Genomic DNA, 24,133 nt, shown 5'->3' on the forward strand with positions numbered 1-24,133 from the left:
ATGGCCTTTGGGGTGTGTGACCTCAATGACCCATTCTTTTCAGTCTGATTTCTAGGAATGCAAGATACAGGCATGTCCTTGCCCAAAGTAAAGAATATGAAGTAAAAGTGGCAATCTGAACCCAAGTGGAGGCATAAGCTGTCCAACAAGATCAGCAGATGCATTTTAGTGCAAATGTAAAAGAAACCAGAGAAGCAATGTAGGGGCCAGATGTTTGACTAGAAACAGAGCCGTCAGCCCAGGGTCCCATGATCAGGGACATGATTGAGGGAAATTGCTGAAATAAACAGGCAGCACCAGTAAAATGGGAACAGATTGTATCCAAGTAAGGTTTAGACTGTGTGAAGCCAATTTCCAATGTAGTTGAGCCTGGCAGTTTCACATAGTTAGCATCCACATTTAATGATTACAGATTGTATTAAGAAGATGGGCATTAGGGTTTAGTCTATCAAAGAGCTTGCTACATAGCAGTGGTTCTCAGCATTTTTCACTCGCAACTGGGCATGTACCTGCCTAACCACTTAGTAATGGGATGTGAGAAAAGGAGGAATCACAGGATAAGATGTAGTGGGTTGTGAAGCACACCAAGTGCCATCTGTGAACCCTGGTGAACAGGGGGTTACAATGTGGAGCAACAAGCTAGAGGCCCTGAAATTTTGCATGTGCCCCTGTAACTCATGACTATATCCTCTTTAGTGCTAGGAGGGAGGGAGAAGAGGCACTGTTTTTAATTCCTTAGTGTCTTTCCTTTCCAGAGACACCTTCCCTTCCTGTATCAAGTGGTCCTTGGATGTGAGCAGAGCTAGCATTTCCTCCTTCTGTCCTGGCAGTTGCATGTGGAGGAAACAGCTTCACAGCAATTCCTTCACTCAGGAGCCTGGTGCTGCCTCTGTGCTGCTTGAACGGGTGTGCTTCCGCTTACTGGCACGCTTTTTGGGGAGGGGAGCAGGGAAGGACTGCCAAGGAGCGTTGTTGACCGCACAGTTTTCCTGAGTTTGGCACTGATCTTCTGTTCTCCCACTTCTTTCACTCTTCTCGTATTGGCAGCGGTGGTCCGTTTAGCTCCGTAGAATGACTGGTGGCTTTCCCTGTATGTGACTCATCCTCTAGGGAATTCCTGAAGCAATGAGTCAAGTTATTGGGAAAACTGTTTGCCCACTAGTGTAAATGAGGAAGCCAGGGAGCCTGCCTGTGATATCGTAGAGAGGCAATTACTTTTTGGTGTGGCTGAGGTTGTCCTCTCTTCCTAAAGGCAGGTCACTTCAAGGTTAGCTGTAGCAGGCATACATAGCTGAATATATTTATTTTCACCTCGAAAAATATGCTCCTCCTGATTTTTTTCCTTTTTTTTTTTTAAGGTGGCTGATCTGATAAGCATTCCAGGGTGGAGTAAAACTGACAGATTTGAATTTGCCGGTATTGTAGTGAAAAATAGGTTGCCTAAAGAAATGAGGCTGTCAGATTGGCATCAGTCAGCTACATCTGAAATACTCCTTTCGTAAGTACCATTTACCACTTTGTTCTGCCCTGGCTGACTTAGTCCAGCCCTTGTTATTTTTACTAGAGACAAATTAATGGTTGTGTGGTTTACAACCATGAACTAACAAATTTTGAATATAGCCATGGGATATTACAACAAAACCAAAGAACTTTGATCCCCAATAATTGTGTCCAGGGAAAATTAACTGTTGTACCACGTATGTGAGCGTGGGTTGACCAGGGTTGTTTGCATTGTCTGCTGATGCCAGTCAGATTTGGGGTGCCCAGCTGCTCAGCATTTTGAAAGTGAGGCACTTGCTGTATCTACAGACTTAAGTCGACTCATCTGAATGTTCTTTCCACATCCTTTCCTTGCCCCATTCAGGCCGAACTTTTCTTGTCACTGGTTGCTGACTATTAAACATTAGCAGATTTTATTACCCTGTAGAACAGTAAGTTCTATTTACAATACAAAATTAGTTTCACTTTTTAATACGTTTTTTTCCCCCTAGCAACTCGGACATTATTTTTGCTCAAGCTTGGAATCGTCAGAAAGCTCAGATTGTGGGCTTTGCTAGCACAAAATGTAGGTGGTTGCAGATATGTCGGCATTGATACAACGATTGGGTGTTGTTTTTAACTAAATTAGTGTCAGCAGACTTGGATTGTGCTCCTCCATTCCTAGGTTTTCAGTAAAGTGGCTCATTTTAAGGTAAGCTTATCTGTTGGCTTCTGTTGTTTCTTGACCAGTTATTCATGAAGACTTTTAATTTTCTTTAGTCTGACAAGTATGAAGCTTGGAGTTAAATTGTGCTCTACTGAGGTCAAGGAGAAAAGTACTAGTAATCTTGGAGCTGTAGGGTGAGGCTCTTTACATCTGTCTCAGAACATTATTCTTCCTTTAATTTGGGCAGTTGAAATGTGTTGTGGTGATGTGTTGTGCTGTATGTACTAAAATTAAAGTGCTTTTTAGAGGAGGACTGTGCTTATACCTACAAACCTACTCCTTTTTGTCCATGGACAAATCCTGGCCTGTGGGCTATCCCAGCTGGAAATGAAGGGGAGAGGAGACTTCAGATCTTGCTAGCTTGTTTTTTTCCTATTTATGTGCATATCTTACTAATTGCAACTAAGGCAGGTGGCACCCTTGGCAAATCCACCTATTAAGTGCACTTGCTAGAAATGTGTACTCTGCTTGTGAGAGGGGTGCAAAGAGTGCTGCCAGGATAGCAGTGTTCAGCTTGTATATCATGAAACAGAGGGTGGTGCAGAGATGGCAGAGGGTGTCAGGGGATATCCTCCTGGAAACAACTGTTGTGATCTACACTGTCATTGATTTGTAGGTCTGCAGACCCTGGGAACAGGCTCTGAACTGATACTGGTTAATTAGAGGAGGCATATTCCAAAGCAGATAATTTCTTTGTGTTCTCTTTAATTCAGTGGATCCCTTATCCTGCTTTTTACAGGTGGTTGTAAAGCTGTGAACAGTGCTGTGAATAGTAGTGTTTTGGTATCATTTAACTCTACTTAGGACCTTTCCATGCTCTTGCATGAAAAACAATGAGATTTGCAAGATAATACTTTTTTTCCTGAAACCACCACCACTGTGGACAAGTACATGCCAAGCAGATACATTGGTTGTTCTGGTGTCTCTATAATAAAAAATAATAATTCAGAAAATGTATTCAACTTTGCAAAGAAAAACTTTATTCCTGAAGGCAGCAGTGGCATGGCCAGGAAGCCCTTGAAAAGCAAATAAGCCACTGTCATAGGCTAAAGGTGAGAATTTTATCTGGTTTCCCCTTGCATATTGCATTTTTGCATGCAGCTCCATTGAGTGGAGGCAAATGGGTGTTGCCAACTTGCAGGGTATTTGGTTTTTTTCTTAAATGTTCACTTCCTCTCATGCTGTTGTTAGACAGGGGAAAAGTACTAATCCTTGCAGTTGCAGGAGAATGCTTGAAAGCTTGAACCCTTTGTGTGCAGAGCCCAAAATTTGACTTAAATATTTTAATGGTAGCATCTCTTTTTAAAAATACTTGTGAATTTTGACATCTCAGTTAATGGCTTAGACTACATGGGATTATCAGTACTATTGCTCAAGAGCAGGCAATATGTCAGCATTGAACCCTTTGTGGTGTGTTGTATACAGCATTATTCTACAGGAAAATAACCAGTTTGAAGTGAATAGCAAATGTGATACTAAATCTTCTGTATTAGTACTAAGGTTTCGAGAGCTGATTTTTTTTTTTCCCATGAGAGAATAGGGACCACTTAAGAAAAACTCTTAAGAGGCTTTTGAAATTCAAGGGTATAAATTGTAAGGCTGTGAGGTTCAAGAAGGTAACAGGTAGAAGAGGTTGTCTGTGTTTGAAGATAGTGTGGGACTCATGAGAGCTATTTGTGCCCAAGGCAAGAGGTGTTTGGAGTAAGGGACAGAGGGGATGGGTTTAAGCAAGGAGCGCATGCACTCAGAAAACACCTTGATGTGTTTATGCTGCCTGAGGCAAAGGGGCTTTGTGGAAAAAATACTAGGGAGGAATAAGCTGAGATGGAGATGGGCCAGTGTTGGGCCAACTGGCCAGTAGTCTGTTCTTGTTACTACCGATATACGCCTGTAACCATCACCATTGTACTTCTAAGGGTGTATTCATGCCAGCATTTACAATTTAAGATGGTGGGATGTGCAGGTAAGCTCTTGTCCCCTGGGTTTTGAAGGTCAGTTTATACTCAGAGATGTATTTTGGGTATTTGTGTCAGTGGGCAGTATTGTAGTTCCAGATCTAACCTAATCATATTAGTTCTGTAATGATGACATTGTAGCGAGATGATTGTGGTGCAGTGGCCTTATCCTGGGGGAGCTGCATCTGAAATGTGCCAAGCCACAAGGGACTCTTTGAACTTTTCCTTTCTCAAACCCTGATGGCTTAGTCCCACGGCTCTGGCATTGTCTTTCATTTTATTTCCTTCTCCTTGGAAAATGGGAGACTGTAAAGGAGAATCTTAAAAGTAGATATCAAATTGAAATTCCAAAATTAAAGACCCCATTGATTTTTGCCAGTGTTCCCTGCCCATGCTGAGCAGTCTATGGCTTGGTCGTAAATAAGGCTCTTAGAAGTTACATTAGTACATACAATATTCTTTAAAGTACAGATCTGTTCCCTTATTCATAGTCAGTCATGCTAGAACTATCCTCACAACCTTCCGGCTGCTGCTGTACCATCTCCCCCCAGGGAAGGGAACAATTCCTGCAGGCATCACTTGCAACAGATATCTTCTGCTGCTTGTAAAAGGCAGCCCTGTCTTGGAAGGGCTCATCTTCCTTTGGTGCTAATTTGTCCCCACCTTATATTATGAGCCTCTGTTCCATACTGTGTGTGTTGAGTAGGTATTCCTCCCTCTTATAAGATGCTCTGAGATATTCCCACCCTGGAAGGGTACTTTTCGAAGGTTTGGATATTTTTTCATCTGTCCTACCCTTATTTCTGCTGTTTCTTGCTAATGGTTGTTATGGGTAAATTGTATAGGGGAGATACACAGCAAGAGACCTTGCTGTCTCGTTCATGCTGCACGCTGGGGCCTGCAAGAGGTGCTGGAGGAGAGATGGGTTTGTATGTGTGCAGACATGAGCAAGCAAATGCCTCCTAGGCAGCTTCAGGACATTTTGTATGGCTGTAACCACATTCCCCCCTTCTCCCTGTAAGGCAAGAACAATTCCCAGATTGTGAGGAACCGAGCTCAGAAACAGAAAGAGCTCCATTTAAGGCCCTTAAAAATAGCTGGACAAGGACTAGTGAAGTTTGATCCAAGTTCTAATTGATGATTTCAGTCAAGTACAGTAAGTGCTTACAGAAAGGTGTGATTAATGGGAACAGGAGGTTTCTGTAAGCTGCAGGGGTGATGACCCAACCCGGGGTAGAAAGCCCATGTCCCATGTGGGACGTGCTTGGGAGGAAAGGAAGGATATGTGTTCAGGTGGGGGTGATTTGATGGGGCTTGAACCATATCTGCTAGTGAAGTGCTATTTCAGGGGAAGGGTTTGTATTTTATGAACCAGCAGATGTTTAAGGGTCAGGAGCTATATGGTTAAGCATGCTGAATGTTATTTTTGGTCACCCCAAATTTGACAAACGTTGTTATTGTAAAATGCTGTTGCTTTTTTAGTTCACTTCAGTATAAAAAAACTTTGGCATCTGCAAGAAATACAGAGAGCTTCAGTAGCTCTAATAAGTAACTTCAGAAAGAGGAAATGTGGGTATAATGGTGAGGGACAGAACATGGTTCTGTTGATAGAAGGAGATGAGGAAGGTTGTGCAATGCTGTGGAGGAGTACTTGCAGTTGCCATCTTGTGTGGTAGGAGGCAGAGGGCGGTTCTAGAGGACCTAACTGGATGGAGTTAATCTGGCCTGTTCAATGTCCTGGGCCTGCCTGGGCTACTCAGGTGACTCTCGGGGCTTACCATGGAGGTGCCCCCATTCTCCTCTTGGGGCTCTCAAGCCAGGCTGCAGCGCCCATGCTGCACCCTCCAGACAGGCATCTCTCGATACCTGGGCAAGGCAACCTGGTTGTGCTGTCAGGGGGAAGGTGCCTCTGCTGTGGTAGCACAGGCAAGCAGAGGAGCAGAAAATGACCCCCAAGGAAATGCTGCTGTTTGAGCTGCCGTGACACAAAGCTTGTTTTGTTTCAGTTTTCCAGATGGACTTTCCTAAGCAGCTGTAGCAGATGATCTGTGAAAGCTGGCAGTCCTGGGCTATGACTCCTCAGTGGGACAGCAGGTTGGGGCAGGGACATTCCCTGGGAACGTGGTGGCATTTCATCCAGTATTGCAGGAGCATGCCACTGGGAGGATCAGCATGCCAGTACTTATTGCTGGATTTCTGCAGAACAGCAAAGGGGTTTGTCCTGTAGCAATTCCAACCATCTACAGAGCTAAAACCTAGAAATCATGTTTCCTTTGAGCTTCCTGTAGCCCTAAGCAGTGAAGATGAAGGTCTGGTTGCTGGGCTTTGAACAGTTACTATTTTGAGGGAGTTTCTGTTGAGCAAATTATACTGTAGGACTTGAGCTGAGGCCAAATTTGGGGAGAACAGCTGAAAGGGGGTGCTGACAGATGAGATGGGATTGCTTTGTCATACCTGGGTTGTGTGAAGTTGCAAGCAGATCACCATCTTGGTCTGAGGGGAAAGGTAGGTGATGAATGTATTAGGCTAGCAGGACTTCCTCCTGCTAATGCCTCTGTGCAGACATTGCCAGTGGTCTGTTAGTGAGAAGAAACTTGGCACTGGTGGATCTGATTTTAGTGTGGTGTTGGCCTCCCATCTTCTGCTTGACAGTAATAGCAAGTAATGGTCTGAACTGCAGGAGGTTGTGAGGACTGTGAGGAGGTTTATTTGGTGTTTGAGGTGGGGATGCTGAGTGAGTTTGCAAGCCCTCGTGGATCTAGGGATGAGGATTTGCAGGGGGTTAGCGTGTTGGGCTGTGTGGGTGCAGGTGTGCCTTGGGTGTCTGCATGATGCTGTGAGCTCAAAGCAAATCCTGCTTGTGGACTTGGGTGGTGGGGAGTAGCTGATTCTCTCCTGGGGTGTTGGCGTGGTGTGGGTGGTCTCCTGCGGTGCAAGATCTACTCACAGCCCTTTTCCTTTAGCTATGGCTGCGTTCAGCTTATATTTGCTTGCATACCTTCTTCTGAGGCTAATGTCAGATGTGATGGGATGTTGGATTAGACTAAATCTCCTAGGTTTAGCTGGAATGTTGTCTCGCTGTAGCATTTTTCTCCCTTGCTCTTTTCTCTAAGCCTTCCCCTACAGACAGCTAATTCTCCCCTTCCCCCACATCCTGTCATACCCCAGAGCATGTCACAAGGAATTAGCGGCTGAAAAGGCCTGGGAGAGGCTGCTCCTCTGGAACAGTCTCTCCTTTCTGTGACCAGGGTGGCCCCCTCTCTGTGCCCCTTTTGTGTCCCATCCAATTCCCCACCCCCTGGCCATTCAGTACATGCCAGAGGAGAGACCGGTGGCCCCGAGCCTTTCCCAGCCCTGCTCCGGCCGTTGCTGCCTGATGCCATCCGCTGCAGCCGAAGGGCTTCCCGCTCACAGCCGGGGCTCCAGGACAAGCCTGAACCGCTGCCGCAGCTCTCCTGGTCCTGTCAGCTTCTCGGTGGTGAGAGGGAGGAGGTTTGTGCTGCTGCGCTTGCTGCTGGAGGGCTTTCCTTCTCTCCCATCTCTGTACATCTCTGACAGCATCGCCTGCTCTCACTCCCAGTCCTCCTTCCCACAATTCATATACAATCTCCTCAGAATAGGGATGATGTCACTTCCTTCCAGAGGGTGCTGGGGGTGTGGAAGGGGGGAGTCACGACCCCTGGCTCGGTGGCTCTCAGCTACCCCGATGAATAAATGAGGTTGCTGTCTTGGCGGGAGGGCGTTGCTCTGAAGATGATGCCCAGCTCTGTCGGCAGGCAGTCACCATGCTGTCCTTCCCTTTGCCGAGTGGGATTTTCAATGGCTGCAAGAAGAGTTTGCTGTTCCCTCCTTCGCTTGTGATGTCTGTCTCCGTGGATATGTACTTTTCCTGAAATACCCTTACGGGAGAGAAGAATGTGCAGCAGCTGGACCACATGCCATGTAAGATTTCTGCTTCCATAGATCCTTCTCTGATCTGAGGGTCAAGGGCTCTGGACTCCTTGCACAGAAAGCCTGTGCCTGCATGTGCTTCCCCTAATTTCAGCATTGGGAGCTTGGGGCTTCTTGTACTGGGGTTCAGATTTCAATATCCTGGGAATCTTTCACTCTTTGCAGCAATTCTAGGGGCAGTGCAAGGGATTCTTGCTGTTGTTAAACTAGGGTCAGTGGTCTCAGGGCTGTTTGCACTCTGACCTTCCACTTTTCTCCTAATTCCTCTGCTAGATCATATCTTCATTGTCTTAACTCCTGGGATCTGCTACCCTGGGATGACGCCAGAGAGTCCTCACACTGAGAGCTTTACTTTTTTTTTTTTTGTGGGCTTTACAGTCTCAGGCCTCCTATCATCTTCCTTCTTTCCAAACTGGGAGCAAGGCCCCAGACCTCATGGTTTAGATTTTCAATAGTCTTTGAAAATTAACTGGGACTCTTTCTGTGGTGCACCAGGAACCTGGTAAGCATTACAGCTAGGAGTGTCGGTCCCAGAGCGAGTACTCTCGTGTGTGACAGTGAGTGACGGGCTGCTGTCCTCTGTCCCCATCTGTTGCTGTGGATAAGGAATTTGCATGAGGTGTTTGCTGCTCTTGCCGATACCCTGCCTCTTAAACTGGTAGCGGGTAGAGAAAGCAGAGCACAACTACTTGCATCTGGAGAGGTGGAAGAGTTGTGGAAAGTGCGTTGGCGGGATGCAGCCGTAAGCAGAGGGATGATGGGAACTGAGGTCTGAGCTTGGCTAGGACATGCTGTGCTGGCCAGAGGCAGAGTGAATGAGTGTGCTGGAAAGTGTATCCATGTATACTGAGCACTTATATCAAGATATAAGTGCTTCATACAGGCAGTGCATGACAGGCAGGTGGGTTATTCATGGCAAGGCTAGAAGAAGTCCCCAGATGGCCAGAGGAGTGAGCACTTTGAAGGTAGAGCTGCAGTGTACTGAGTGCTCTGATTATTATGTGCTAAGGAAGTGTGAATCCAAATGGCGTTGCAATTTCACATTTGCTTTGTTTGTGGAATAGAGTGTTTCTTTCACCCAAGTGAGTAACGTACTGGAAGTGTGTCAGCCTGTTAACTATGGAATCTCCCAGAAAGTGTGAAAGATTTGTTTAGGTTTTCAATACTTGGTGACTGAAAAGGGTAGGAAGGTCTAGTCGACTGGCCATGGGTGTTGGTACAGGAGGGGAGATTCCTCTGTTTTGAGATGGTCTGCACAGTAGGTAAGTGATGGGGTAACCACATGTGACTGGTGAATAGGTTTTAGTAGGACAAGGCAGCTTCTGTTGCTGCAGCAGTCGGTGCTGTGATACAGTCTGTGGTCTGTCACAAAACCACTACTTGTGTTACTTTGAGCGTTCAAATTAGTTTAAATGTGATCATGTCACTCCTCCCCTCTTTTTTTAACCAGAGCACTAGACATCATTATACAAGTTTGATTTTTTTTTTTTTTCCTGGTGCATGAGGTATGGCAGATTATATTCCCTCTGAAATGCTGTTGGAAATCCTGATTACATCGTAAGTAACAAATGGAGACACTTTGATTTTTTGCCTCTTTGAGCCTTAACAGCAAATTGCCAGATCAGTACAAAGAGCAGTTACTACTTTGGAGGTGCGGCTTTGGAGTGGTGTGGTCACTGCGGGTCATGGATGGAACGCTCTGGCAGCAGTGCATGAATGTGAAGATTGGGAGGTTAGTGGGGTTACAATAGGAGAAGTGCTGTTACTTGGAACTGAGATGCATCAGTTGCAAGAACTTGGCACTCTTGAGGTGGTGGCTTGTAGCAGAGAGGCACAGGCCAATGTGTGGTGTCCCCTGGTCTGTGGTAGCGCAGGAGGGTACAGATAAGAAGTTTGACAATGTTTAGGGCATGGAAGAGAGGGACAGGACTGACTGCTGCATTCAGGAGATCACTGCTGGCTATGGGCAGACTAAATAGATGTGATCTCAGAAACCAAAGGTTGACAAAACCAAACAGAAGTTGTGGTTGTGGGTCATGGTTGAAGTGTGTTGTACAAGAAATGCAGGAGGGAGATAGGGTGTGCTGCAGGAAAGGCCTGAGCCTTTGGACTGGAGCAGGCTGGAGTATGTACAGCATAACTGAAATGGTGTGGGAGAGCTGTGTTGGGAGGAGGTGTCTGGATAGCCCTGTGGAGTCTCGTGACTTATACCACTGCTGTTTCTTTTTTTTAAAGGGTTTGTGAAGCTTTAAAAATAGGAGTACAAACAAAATGTTGGGAGGAACAGCCAGCTCCTCAATCTTCGACCTTTTAATTGTTGGTGCCTGTCAGGGCTAATGTGAACACAAAGGAGACGTGGAGCTGGCAGGGTGCTTCTGTGCAACTGATGGTCAAGTGAGAGATCTCCTAGGAGCTTGCTCCCTTCAGCTGTAAGTGCTTGCTGTTGGGAGCCAGTCAATAGCTTCCCCAGATGCTGCCACTAACTGCTAATGGATATTTTGGCTTGCCGAGCCAAGTGAGGGGAGGGAACTGTTGGACAACAAGAGAAAAGGCTGGCAGCAGGTGTGCCTGTGGAAGAACACGGTAATAGAGTCATCTTTGGAGTTGAGGCCAGTATAAACTTTCCAAAACACCCCACAGTGACTGCTTACCAACATGCAGCCCTAACAGGATTCCAGGTAATCTTGTAAAGTGGAGCTGGGTGAGTGGTGATTATGTTCAGTGAGTTATGCACCGGCTTCACCTAATACTTCCCACTCTTTAAAGTGTATGTTCCCCTCCTGTACTCTCCTTCTCAAGCGTGCCATGCCCCCTGGTGCTGGAAGGAAGAAGCTCTGCCATCTTTGGTGTAAAATAAGATAGCTCTCAGGTGCAGTCTTTCTGCTGGTGTGGGGTTCTCCTGAGGGGGTTGAAGAGGGTCAGCAGCATCTTTGATTCTGTTTTTTTCCAGGAGGTGAGTGTCGTGCCTGCTGAACTCCCTCAGACCTGCTAGCCATGCCAGGGATTGTTGTGTTCCGCCGTCGCTGGTCTGTAGGCAGCGATGACCTGGTTTTGCCAGCCGTCTTCCTCTTCCTCCTGCATACCACCTGGTAAGTGAGAAAGGCAGAGTGATGATTTGAATCCTCCCATGAAATCTTTTTGCTACTCCTGTTTCTTGCAGCTGTAATTCTTCCTATGCTTATTATACATGCAGCTGGAAGGCTTGTTTGGGGCATTTGTGACAGACACCAGCATATTTCCAGCTTCTGGTTCTTTGGATAAGTTCTATTCTAAGTTCTAGCTCCAGCTCCAAAGAGTGAGCCTGATGAGAGCTCCCTGCATCCTCCAGTGCTACCCAAGGTTGTCCACTGGAGTTTGGGGCTGTGTTTCTGTACAGGGGCTCAGGAAAAAACAATTGGAGTGGCAGATCCCATGGGATAAGAGTGACTTGACACAGATCATCAATGTCAAGTGACTTGACACAGATCATCAGATTGTTCTGACTGGGGCAGCAGGGCCTCTGGATGGCTTGTGGGGAGGAGATTTTTGGACCAAATTAATATTAATTTTAGGTAGCTGTGGGACACTGAGGATCCTCAGTAGCTTTGTCAGGAGAGCAGGTGTGGGATATTACATGCAGCTTTCTTTGGCTTACTGCTGGTAACAAGCTGGTTTGTGACTGGCAGGTTTGTGATCCTCTCTGTGGTGCTCTTTGGGCTGGTGTACAACCCCAACGAGACCTGCTCGCTTAACCTGGTGGACCACGGCAGAGGCTACCTGGGCATCCTGCTCAGTTGTATGATCGCAGAGGTGGCAATCATCTGGCTCAGCATGCGAGGCAGTATCCTGTACACAGAGCCCCGGGACTCGATGCAGTATGTGCTCTATGTCAGACTGGGTAAGAGGCAGCGGCCTGAGGCCTCCTAATGACTCAGCCTCCACACTGCCATCTGCTATCGCAGAAGACTTCTCTCCCCACACCCTGACAAACACACAGCTTCTGAAAGACATCCAGATGGCCACTTGTATGTGATATGCATCTGAATACATCACATATACTGCACCCTGTCATTGCTGTAAGACTCTCATGCAATGCCCCAAATATCTTTCTAGCAAACCTTTAACTTGTCATCCTCATTGTGATGCAGGTACATCCTTTTCCTCTAACAAAATATGCTCCCCTTCTGTCTCACAACACAGATCTGCCACAGTGAGATGCATCTACACCTCTCCCCCACCTTTTTTCCACACGTTTTCCTATGATACAGGCATATGTCTGTGTAAATCATGGTGGTTCTGACCCCAAGGCATGTGCATGTCCTTGCCTGTCATATAGACACTTATGTCTACACCCACCTACCTTGAGGCATACACTTGACCTCTTGACTCACATGTGATGCATCTCTCCATCCAGCAACCTGCACTTTGATACTCCACCTCCAGGCACCAGGAGATAAATAGGTTTACCACCTGCTCACTGGTTGCATCTTGTCTCTTAGAGTGCATATTTGTCTTCCCAAAAACATGTCCTGTCTCACTCACCCACCAAGAACTACATCAGAAAAGAGATTGTTCCTTGATCTCTCATTCAGAGCTTCCCTTTTAGTTTGTCTTCCCTGCTCTGTTCTGTTGCCTTCCAGGAACAGAAACTTGATTGGATTTTTCTGTGCTGAGTGAAGATTTTAAGAGAAAAATCTTTTGGAGATGCAGAGTCAAGCCCAGTTCAAACAAAGCTTCTCATGTTTTTGCATCTCTCTTTTTTTGCTGGATTGTTTTCATGCAGAATTCACGAACATACGGGTAACCTTGCCTGAAAGCTCTGTCTGGGACATTTCTGCCTTTGAGTGCTAAGTGCAAATCATTAACATGAATAGCAAACAAATCTTTCTCTCTAGTTTCCCAGACACACTTCAGTCTCCCTAGGGAGGCACGTAGAGCCTGACAGTTTGAGTAACACAGTGTTAAAACCGGACTAAATGGGGCAAGGGAGGTAAAGAGAATCCAAAGAGCCATTTTCCTACCCAAGAATCATCTACTTTTCCTCCTTGTCTGCCTTAAACTATACATGTGTTCAGGATCTGTATTTACACTGTATCTTGGGTCTTGTATATGCTGGTTTCATGGGGCTTTTTACTTTTAATGGCTTCATCAGTTCTGATGATAGAAATAGGAGTGTGACCATTGTGTGGGCAAGGTCCATGTGACTGTCCCATTTTAAGCATGTGCTGTTTAGTGCATATGAATCTAGGGAAAGAGTTCCAATATGAACCACTGTGAAAGTCTCTTCTGTGCTACTGCTACTCTTATCCTGCAGCAGGTAATCTCAGAAGAGAAGCCAAGATAGGCAAAGCTTAGCTCAGTTTAAGAACGTAGGTGGGGCTGATCACAAACCAGGTCCAACCCTGCTTCCTTGCCCACTGCTGTTGAAAACTTTGCTATGTGTCTCTTTGAACTGGTCTTTCCAGGCTAGTGAGAGTCCGCAGTAAGCCACTTGCAGAAAGATACTGTGCCAATATGTAGATAATGAGGGTGGATGCTTAGTTGGTGAGACTGGAATGTGAATTTAGCCTTGGCTCCACCAAAGGCTTGCTAGGCATTACTAAGCAAACTATTTACCCTCTCCATAGCTGATTGTCCACCTGTGCTTTGGTGTTGTAATGTGTAGAGGAAGTGTGAGGATGGGCACTTTGGAGCAGTGTTTCCCAACTTTTTTGTTCCAGGGAACCATTGTTAATATCCAGTTTCTTCATTACCAGGGTAACATGCAAAACTGAGGAGCCCATAAATGATTCTTTGAGGACTGTGTCCTGGGAACTATTACTGGAAGGACTGCAAAGGGCAGAGGTGCTGGGAACAGTTGCCAAGTGTAGTAAGCAGAATTAATCCTGGATACATGCTACTATTTATTTTGTATCTTTGAATCAGACCAGCTGTCTGAGGTGGTTAAGACTAGGGACTGTTACATGGTGATCCTTGTTACTGAAGGGAGTCTTTCCACTGTCCTGGGCAGAAGGTATGGCTATCTGATTCACGCCTCTGATACAGCCAAGGGCACTGACAGCTCTGTTGTGCGTATGTGGTCCTTGTGTCATTTAGGAGTAGTTAGTGTTAAGCACACATTACATTTTTGTTCATTTTCTTGAATATCACCTTCCAAAGCGTTGGGGCCTAGTCTTGCAGTCATTTATTCTGTGCAACTGTCCTGCTAAAGAACATGTCTTTGGGCTTACTCTCCAGAAGATGGGGAGAGGCAGTTATTAATCCTTAGGGAGATGCTGCTACTATTCATTGTGTTCCTTTTGTTTCAGCTATCTTGGTGATTGAGTTTGTGTATGCTATTGTGGGCATCGTTTGGCTAACGCAGTACTACGCTTCCTGCAATGATATCACAGCAAAGAGTGTCACTTTGGGTATGTATTTGGAATGTGGTTTGTGTGCATTCCTGTGTATTCGCAGACATCCTCTTGCCTTGGAGAGCTCATTCATTCATGCATGCAGGGATTGACTGTTGGAAGTGGATTGTAGCTGTAAATGTGGTGCTTGTTTTCCTGAGACATTACTGCTCAGAACAGTTGTTCTATTCATTTGTTTGTGCAGTCTGCACTGAGGCAAGAATTCATGTTCCCATGGAAGGGTCTGGCTGGGGAGTCTGTAAGACCTGGTTCCCCTTCTTCAGCTCAAAATGGCTTTACTGTTTTCCTGGAACTCCTTTTCAGTCTCAGCCAGTCTCCTGGTGGGGGTGATGCTAATGTTGCAGTCCCCCTAGATACTCAGTGAGTATTTAATGGCCTTCTGCATGTGCAATCTTCTAAAACAGCTGGAAAATCTAGCTGTGGTTTAGAAGCCTTTCCAGAGGATTTCCTTTTGCGGCAGCTGGCTGTAAGAGTATTTGGGCTAATTTTCCCTGCCCTGCAGCTATGGGGAGGTGGGTCTGATGTGTGTGGCGAAAAGCAGGAAGCAATACTGCCAAGACTTATGGCCAGAGCACCTGACTTTTCTTCTTTCTTTGCAGGAATGGTGGTGTGCAACTGGGTTGTCATCCTGAGCGTCTGCATCACTGTCCTGTGCGTCTTCGACCCAACAGGCCGGACCTTTGTCAAGCTGCGTGCCACGAAGCGGAGACAGCGCAACCTGAGGACATACAACCTGCGGTAAAGCAGTGTTTCTGGAAGGGTGCCCTGCTTTTTTCGGTTCTTGATATTCTCCTTGCTGTGCTTCAGGGAGCATTCAGCTTTAGGCGTTGCTTCCCTTTGGTGAGGGTGATTTTGGAAGAATGCAGCTCAGACTGTCAGGTGCTGTGTGTGGGCATCTGTATCCAAAGGAGGCGAAGCAATGTGGTATCTGGCTGGATTGTGCATTAGTCACTGGATTTGTGAATTCTTACGAGCCCCTTGAGCCAGTGCTGACCACAACAGCTTTTTGGTCCATCCTGTAGCAGTGTTTTGCCTGGTAACAGCGAGGCAGTGCTTAGATTTTGTTTAGGTGGAGGCAACATCTACTTCTGAAGCCCCTTTCTTCCTTTATTTTTGTGTTCAAAATAAGACCTTTTGGCCTGAGGTTTCTTGTGTTTGGTCTTGGCCAAGAAGCAATTTCTTTTGTGTTGGCAGTCAGATCTTTTAATTAAGAATTGATTACATCTTTGAGCTACCCAGATGGGGATACGGAAGCTTGTTTTTCACTAAGCGAGGCATTTTTCAGAAGTTTTTTTCCAGTAGCGGGACAACACAAACAGGCTTTGTTTTCTTATGCACTCTTGACATATGTAACTGTCAGCAAGGAATGTGGCTTTGTAGGACTTGAGGGCATTAGGCTTTGAATGCTAAAAAATGAGGCTTTTTAAAAATACTCTGCAGATTTTGCATTTCTTCTTGGGAATGTATATTCAAGAGGGTATTTTGAACACATGCTGTTCCAATGTCTTGAAATGGAATCCTTCAGGTTGTCTTTTTGAGGAAAAAACATTTTGTAAGGACCATGCAAGCAAGTTTTGTTTGAAGGAGCCTGTTTTTATTGTGGAATGCAAGACATTCTTCCTAGCCTTTCCAATATGTTACTAACACTAGCCTTGAATATTTGGAGTTAGTGCCCTGTTAGCCTAATATGTGCGATTGCTGTATTGTGATCAGGATGTTCCCAGGCAAATCAGGATGAGAAGCTGTGATGATACTGCGGGCCTACTACCGCACATTATATCAAAGCTGTTTGGCTCAGTGCATTATTTTTCCAAAGGGAAACCAAGTGCCACAGATGGCAAAGTTTTTTGCCAGAGAACTCAAAAGTAAATCAAAACAAACCCCAAAATTCTCTCCCCTGTGTGGAGTTTGGAGATCCCAGATAGCTGAGTGAAGGTATTTGTCCCTTGGGCTATGGCCAGGTTTTTCCCTTCAGGCCTGTAACATTTTCAGAGAGCTTGTGCCTGCTGTTTGCAGATTTCCACTCTAGAAAGGGAGTGTTAACAGATGTTAACAAGCAAAATGCTGTGGGCTATAATGTGAAAGGGAAACATAAAATGTTACTATGTGTTCACTACTAAAGCAATTGTTTTCAAAGAATATATTTTGAAATTCTCTGCTTGCTTAAAGCAATCCTTTCCAAAGAATATATTATGAAATTCTCTGCCTGCTTCTGGATTGTGATCCTGTAAGATGGTGAGGGCCAGCCATTCCTCATGAAAACCTTTGGTCTACAGTGCTACGTGCCTTCTGATGTACAGCAGTAATTTGACCCTTGTATTACACTTAACCTGGGCTACGTTTCCTCTGTCTTAACTCATGAAAAAACTTGATTTGTTTGTCACGTTAGGAGATGTGTAACTTTGGCTTTCTTACTGTGGTACTCTGCTGTAGCTATTGGACTTTGTTACATAGTGGTTTTCCTTTACCAGTGGCGTCGTGATGTGTGTGGGCTTTTATGTTCTTGCAGAGCTAAGAAAATAAAGCAACAAAACAAAAGGCTCAACTAATTGTGCTGAGGCTTTTCTAAGAAACTTGCTTTAGAGCTCATACTAAACATGTCGAAGTTCAGTGTTAGGAAGAAAGAATTTGGGAAGAGTTGGAGTGAAAATAGCTCAGAGCACACTTGCTTGTTCAACCCCCGCAGTGAAGTTGTGAAGTTCTTTGCATTGCTGCCCGAGTTCTTTGGCATTTGGTAGAGCAAACTGAGTACTGCCAGCTCTGTCTTAGGACACTTGTATTCCTGTTCCTCTTTTGGAGTCTTCCTTGGAGGTTATGGGTAGTTGTTTTAAAGTGCTCAGGCATGAGTTGATGGATTGCCCTGCAGGATCTGTTCCTTTTGTTGCAGGCAAATACTGCTTTACCAGCATCATCTTCCAGGTGCACCCCACTTTCTGTGCTTGGGCTTTTCCTGATGTGATCATTTGCCAGAAAATAGAAATGGTCTTTTTTGATTGGTCTGACCCGTGAGTTAGTCTGTGTTCACATTAAAAAAAGACCCTGCATTAGAGTTGCTGTGGACTTTCAGTAGCATGGCACTCTGGCAAAGAATCACACAGTCACCCACTTCGTTGCCACTAAGCCTGGCTTGATCTAAGGATTGTTTGCAAGTATGCCAGTCAAAAATAAGGGACTGTCACCCTGCAAAATGTAGTAACTAGGACAAGCTCACAACAGTGAACTCAGCTGTAGTTCATTTTAAATAGGGTTGTCCAATTAGCTAATTTTGAAGCTGAAATTGAAATGTCATATAAACCAAATGTGGGTTGAGCTAGACCTTCTGTATTCAGCCTTTTTTAACCTTTTCTGTATTGAAAGAGAACCTTTAGGGTTTTTTTAATTAGTTATGCACCATACTTGAATAAAGAATGCAAATTGTTTAAGTTCTGTGACTGTATTATGTTTAATAAATACATTTTTCCAAATAAGCTATTTAGTGGAAAAAATTCCACGGGTCCTCTCATACTAAATGCTCAGGGTCTTTTGTACCATTCCCACCCCCTCACCTGGAGGTGGAGTTTTCCTGCTGAGTGGTAGTACATCCTAACAGATGATGCAGTTGCCAAATTGCGATTAGACCCTCCTTCTGTCCAGACCGCCAGATGCTCTTGGACATCCTGCTTCCAGCAGATACTGTAGAATAACAGTAGCTTCATTATAGCCATCCCATTCAGACAGGACACCATGTATATCAATACAGAGGCTTGGTCCTGGCCGGAACAGCTAGATTATTAATGATCTCCCTGTCCTAGAAAATAAGATGAGTTTTTAATTTATATGTGGCCTCCTTGCCTCTGCTAGACCAGGATAAATACAAGAATATGGTTTATGCATGCATTTTATCAGTGATAGTGTAGGCTGTGTGACTTTGTATAGGATCCTACTATTTGTTTGCAGTCATGTTCTCCTACCTGTCCTCATATGCATACTCTCCCCTTTATTTGTAGACACCGCCTGGAAGAAGGGCAAGCCAGCAGCTGGACACGCAGACTTAAAGTTTTTCTTTGCTGCACACGGACAAAAGACTCTCAGTCAGTACGTACCAAATATGTCCTGTCGGAGAGCAAGCTCTCTGTGTATAGCTGATGATGCATGGGACTCAGCGGAGCGTAGCAGCATGGGGTTCCTGCTGTCAAGCCTGGACAATGTGTGTCTCATTTCACTGTGAGTGTTCTTTGAGATCTGGAGGCACAAGGAGTCCAGTGAGCCTTGATAGTAGTGCATGCAAGGACTGGAAATGTCTCTCAAGAAGCAGCAAACTGAGCTACCTTCAGAATGACCAGTTTTGCTGCATGCTGGTTCCTTCTCCTTCCTTTCAGCCCAAGTAGCCCAAATAAGCACTTGCTTTTCTGCAGGAGTGTACCTGGGTATTCCATGCAGAAACAGAAGCTGATGTTTCCCTTCTAGATGCCGATGTCACATTGCTGGGTAGGGTAGTTGTCTTCTCAGAATGGCTAGTCTTAACCCTCTGGTTTTGAATATTATAGGACAGTCTCCGAAGGTAAAGTTAGTAGCACTGAAAAGCAATGTTGTCAGTGTTAAACTCTTGTCCTGAAGTTGTTCTTTACCTTGCTGTTGCAGTAAACTGGGATAATAATTTTAAGTGAAGATATCAGTGGAAGAAATACATATTTTCACTATGTTTAGGTTCAACATTTGACAGCACTTTGTGGTCAGCTTCAGTTTCCCTTTATCAGCCAGCTTGCTTACGCAGTTTCTCCTATAGTTTGCGTCAGTGTTGTACGCTTAAAGACAAGAGAGATACCTCTTTGAAAATGGGAAAATGTAAACCTGTCAGAATCAGCAAAAGAATACTTCTGGATTACTAACAGTAAAAAAACTACTACTTAATCCATAGAATTACATGAAGATCATTGGTTTGAAGTTTTCACATGATACAGTTGGGATTTTTCCTTGCCATTATCTATCCAGCAGGGAAGGGTAAGGGGCTTGATATTGCTTCCCAAAAAGTTAGCAATCTATACTTATTAGAAGCAATGGGAGCAGGTTTGTCCCTTAAGGTGGTATTCAACAGGACTCCTGAGGACCTGCTGGAGAGGTGAGTACTAAGGTGGAAAATTTTGCTGATGACTCATAACATTTAGGTTGGTCAGAGTTACGGGTATTTGAGAACCCTTGAAAGACCAAGCCAGAACCAAGGTATTGTTATCAAAGGTAGAAGAAAATCGTAAAGAAAGATGAGCTGATGCATGTACATCTGAAGAAACAATTTCAATTACTTGCATACACTGGCCTCTTGACTTAGTTGCAGCCTCTCAGGAAAAGAGCTAGGAGTTATCAAGGACGCTTCAGCAAATATAGCAGTGGCCAAAAAGCAAAAAAACCTTTAGCTTCAGTAGAAGGGCATAGAAAATGACAGGGAAAACACCAAGGGGCTGACCACATCGGTGATGTCCTCCCTAAATATAGCCTGGTGTTTGGTCTCCTAAAAGATGCAGCAGAAAAAGGAGCATGTTGAAGGGGATATGAACTTGTATAGGAAGAGAAATGAGGCTGGGCTTTTAACCTCAAAAGGGAAAGGTGTAATAAGATGAAGAGCTGTGTAAGAATAATGGAGAGTCAGGTGAAGGCTACCTGAACATTTGTTCATCATAGATGGCAACCAGTATGAATTAGATTAAAAGGATTTGTTGGTAAGTGCTGTGTAGTTATCCGCAGGGTGCAGTTTCCAAAGTGTGGATGGCTGCAGGAATAGTCATAGCCCTTTTCCAGAAACCCAACAACATGTACTGGCATGCTGATCCTCCCAGTGGCATGCTCCTGTAATACTGGATGAAATGCCACCACGTTCCCAGGGAATGTCCCTGCCCCAACCTGCTGTCCCACTGAGGAGTCGTAGCCCAGGACTGCCAGCTTTCACAGATCATCTGCTACAGCTGCTTAGGAAAGTCCATCTGGAAAACTGAAACAAAACAAGCTTTGTGTCACGGCAGCTCAAACAGCAGCATTTCCTTGGGGGTCATTTTCTGCTCCTCTGCTTGCCTGTGCTACCACAGCAGAGGCACCTTCCCCCTGACAGCACAACCAGGTTGCCTTGCCCAGGTATCGAGAGACGCCTGTCTGGAGGGTGCAGCATGGGCGCTGTAGCCTGGCTTGAGAGCACTGACAGGCATTGGAATGGCCTGGTTTCTGAACAGCTCTATTTTATTCAGGAATGCAAAATATTTAATTTCATGTCAAGCTTCTTTTAACAAACTTTTCATTCTGCAGTGACTGTCTGTTTCTACTTTTTTTTTTTTCAGTTCAGGATAAAAGCAGATACCAGAATCTCCAAATTCCTTGTGCTATTGAATTTCCATTTTACATTCAGCTTGAGCAATTTCCAGGCTCTTTTCTTTGCAGAAACAAGCTCTGACTTTGTGTGTCCTGGCATGACAGTGTGTGGAATGAATGCATATGTAAAGGATCAGAAATGAATCCATTGCTGTCTCTCCAAGTCTTTATGGAAAAAATGTTCTAGCAGAGGATCATCGTCCTCTGGGCTGGAAAATAGTTCTGCAGAGTGGACATGGCATTGGGGCAAGAATCTGTTCTTAAGGGTCTGAAGTGAAATCTGAAGTGCTAAGTGTCCACTGGCTCTGCCAACGCCAGAGCCTGCAGGGTTTGTAGCAGAACACTACAATTAATCCTACAATGTAATATCAGGTGCTCCAGCAAAAGCTTTTTTCTTTGGAACAGAACATAAATGTTGAACTTTCATTATGGCCTTTTACTTTGGTCAGAGTATTAAGGGGTGTTGCTGTCACTTTGGGTTAATGGGTGTTTGTCATATTTTTACTTTGAGGCTGTTTGCATTTCTTCTGTACTTATAGGAATTGTGCTAAGATTTATAGGGTCAGCACTTCAAGGATACTACAGTTGTAATGTTGGAGAGGTTAATGCCAGGCTGTTTGCTCTTCAAAGGCACAGCTGGCATGGAAACCTGCACAGTTGGCACCTGAAGCCCCGTTCTTAATAGTGATTTAACTTGCTTTTGTAGGCAAGTAAAAAATGATAGAAAGTAATCTTGCACTCCAGGAGTTTGTCAGAGATAAAAGAATGTAGGTCATTTCCTGCAAGACTGCTAGGGAGAGAAGGGATTTGCTTTCTTGCCGGTCAAACAAGAGAAATGGAGAGATCCTTTCCTGAAGACCAGCCTTTCAAGTGCATGGCTCAGGCTTTCTACAGACAAGACTGCAGTCACATGGCTTTAGGTGCTGAGTAAAGGATGCTATGAAAACATGGGTTAAAAGTTCAGGATAAGGCTGTGACGCACCTTGGTAGGAAAGGTTATTGATGGCATGAGTCAAAATACTGACCATTGGCATACTACAGCACTTGCTCAGTCCCACATTTTGTTGACCCACCCTCTGGGTCACCCTTGTCTTTAAGCATGCTGGTCTGAGTGATGGCTAGATCAGCATTGTCTCACAGTCCCAGCCCATCTCCAACCTCCCAAACAATTCTCACTTAAGATCTTGTGGGGTTTTCCTTGTTATTTTCCCTTTTGCTCTGTACTACATTTCTCCTCAAAATACCTCTGTCACTCTGCTTCAGAGCTTTTGCTTGACCCTCTCAGGTCACTTCTAATTCTGTCCCTCCTGTGGTGTCTTTTTGGGGTTTGGTCACCTTCTCCTCTGGACTTGGATCTTCTTGGATCTTCTTCCAGGTTTTCCTTTTCAGGTCCTTCTGCCTTGGGTGTAGTCCAAGATAAACCTGGAAAAGCCTGGTAACTTGGTCAGCTCCTTCAGTACCAAGAGCTGCCATGTATAACACCTGCTTGTTGCAATTAACTCTTCGAAATCACATAGCAAAGAGTGTGATGGTGAGCAATGAGCAGCTACAGAGACTATTCAGTCGCAGGAATCAAAAGCTGTCACTTTCTCTGTGATGTGCCTGGGTTGGTGAGGTCTGGGTTAATTATGGGCCAAAAGATCCCAGGACAGAGTTACAGAATTGAAGAGGCTGTTAAATAGGACAAAATCAGTACTTTTTTTTCCTGAATAGCCTTTGTTTAAATGAAGTTGCTTTTGAGGAGAATGGATGACTCTGAGATGACACTGGACTGGGATTTGCTTGGTTATCACTTTACTTCCTCTGTCTTATTTACAATGTAGAGATGAAAACATTTCCTTTCTCTCCCTTTGTGCCTGCCTGGTCTGTTTCGATGTTGACGTGGTCTGCTTGCCCACACAAGCACCGAGCATAGTACAAATTCAGTCTCAGCTGAGGCCTCTGAGTGTGACTATGTAAAATAAATAAGAGATATTAATATGATTAGACCAGATATGGTGTTCCCTGAAGGAATCTCATGGATGTTTTGGAGAGAGCACTAAAGAAATGAGGCCATTGCTGCCGCATTGGTTCTCATTCTGTGTCCTGTTTTGAGGCTCCCCACACTCAAACTCCTCCTCCTAAACTCTTCTCTCCCTGGATTTTGCAGGACGCCTACTCTGAAATCGCCTACCTTTTTGCTGAGTTTTTCCGAGACCTTGACATCGTCCCATCTGACATCATTGCAGGCCTGGTTCTTCTGCGCCAACGGCAGCGGGCAAAGCGCAATGCTGTGCTGGATGAGGTGGGTGGAGGGGGCCCGTTGCTGTGCAAGGAGGCAGTGGGCATCTCACTTGGCCTCTGACTTACCTGCTGCTCTTGTGACTTAGTGTGTGAGAACTGCATGACTCTGCCCACCTTGTTTCTCTTGTGTGATGGGCTATTGCCAGTCACTGAGCTATAAAATGAAAATACTAACTTCTTTAGCAGCTTTTTCTGAGACTCCCAAAGGGCCCAACTGACACTGAGTCAAGCTTGTGAAACCTGTCATCTTTTCTAGGGAGATGATGCATACAGTTTTAGCTCTTGACCCCAAATGGGCAACTACCTTGAAGGAGGTGGTAGGTACATGAAAGTGAATGGGAAGATTGCTCCTCATATATAGTGAGGTGGAGAAGACTCCAGCATCTGGGTAAAGCTGCAGGATGAAATTCAGGGAAAAATTCCAAAATTCCCAAGCCGTTACTGGCATTGAGATTGCCAACCCAGTAGAAAATTATTCTGGTTTCTTTTTTTTTCCCCCAGAGATGGGGTTCAGACAGCAGGGATCAGATCAGGCAGAAATAAGAACAGCAGAATTGGAACCAGTTGAGGAGACTGGTTGGGATACTTGAAAGTATCTTGTCCCAGGTTACATAGTGCTTTCTGTTTCTCAGGCATAGATTTTTGTCTTGGTGTCACAGTGAAGAATTTTTATGTATGTTTGTGACTTACAGGCGAACAATGACATTTTAGCTTTTCTGTCTGGGATGCCAGTGACCAGGAACACAAAGTATCTGGATCTGAAAAATGCGGTAAGTCACTGGACTGTGATCTTGCAAACTCACCATGCTTCCCCATGTAGCCTGTTTTCTTTCTCTCAGTGGCTTCTCTTATTCCTTTCTGCCCCTCTCTGGAATAATCAAGGAAATTAAAGATTAGTACAACAGAGTTTAGTAACAAAACTCACTCTCTAGAGGCATTTTGTGTTCAGATTACTTTTAAAGCATTATCCATCTCTGTCTTCCGCTTTGTGGGAAGTGGTGGTATTTCTGCTC

The 24,133-nt window shown here is 44.9% G+C and overlaps 1 protein-coding gene across 4 annotated transcripts in view; it reads left to right on the forward strand.

Moving 5' to 3' along the window:
• The window catches only part of DAGLA (diacylglycerol lipase alpha), a 68,508-nt gene that overhangs the window by 21,266 nt on the left and 23,109 nt on the right, over positions 1-24,133 (forward strand). For 2 of the 4 annotated variants that reach the window (XM_069804259.1, XM_069804261.1), the window contains exons 2-8: positions 11,063-11,201; positions 11,778-11,989; positions 14,400-14,501; positions 15,104-15,242; positions 18,491-18,578; positions 22,987-23,121; positions 23,813-23,890. In XM_069804259.1, the coding sequence (XP_069660360.1) occupies positions 11,107-11,201; positions 11,778-11,989; positions 14,400-14,501; positions 15,104-15,242; positions 18,491-18,578; positions 22,987-23,121; positions 23,813-23,890 (849 nt within the window). In that variant the 5' untranslated portion in view covers positions 11,063-11,106. Of the gene's footprint in view, positions 1-961; positions 1,499-7,401; positions 8,104-11,062; positions 11,202-11,777; positions 11,990-14,399; positions 14,502-15,103; positions 15,243-18,490; positions 18,579-22,986; positions 23,122-23,812; positions 23,891-24,133 lie in introns of those variants that run through there. The other 2 variants (XM_069804260.1, XM_069804258.1) reach the window with 2 other exon arrangements.

This window comes from Haliaeetus albicilla, chromosome 16, assembly GCF_947461875.1.
Source record: "Haliaeetus albicilla chromosome 16, bHalAlb1.1, whole genome shotgun sequence".
Taxonomy (NCBI): Eukaryota; Metazoa; Chordata; class Aves; order Accipitriformes; family Accipitridae; genus Haliaeetus; species Haliaeetus albicilla.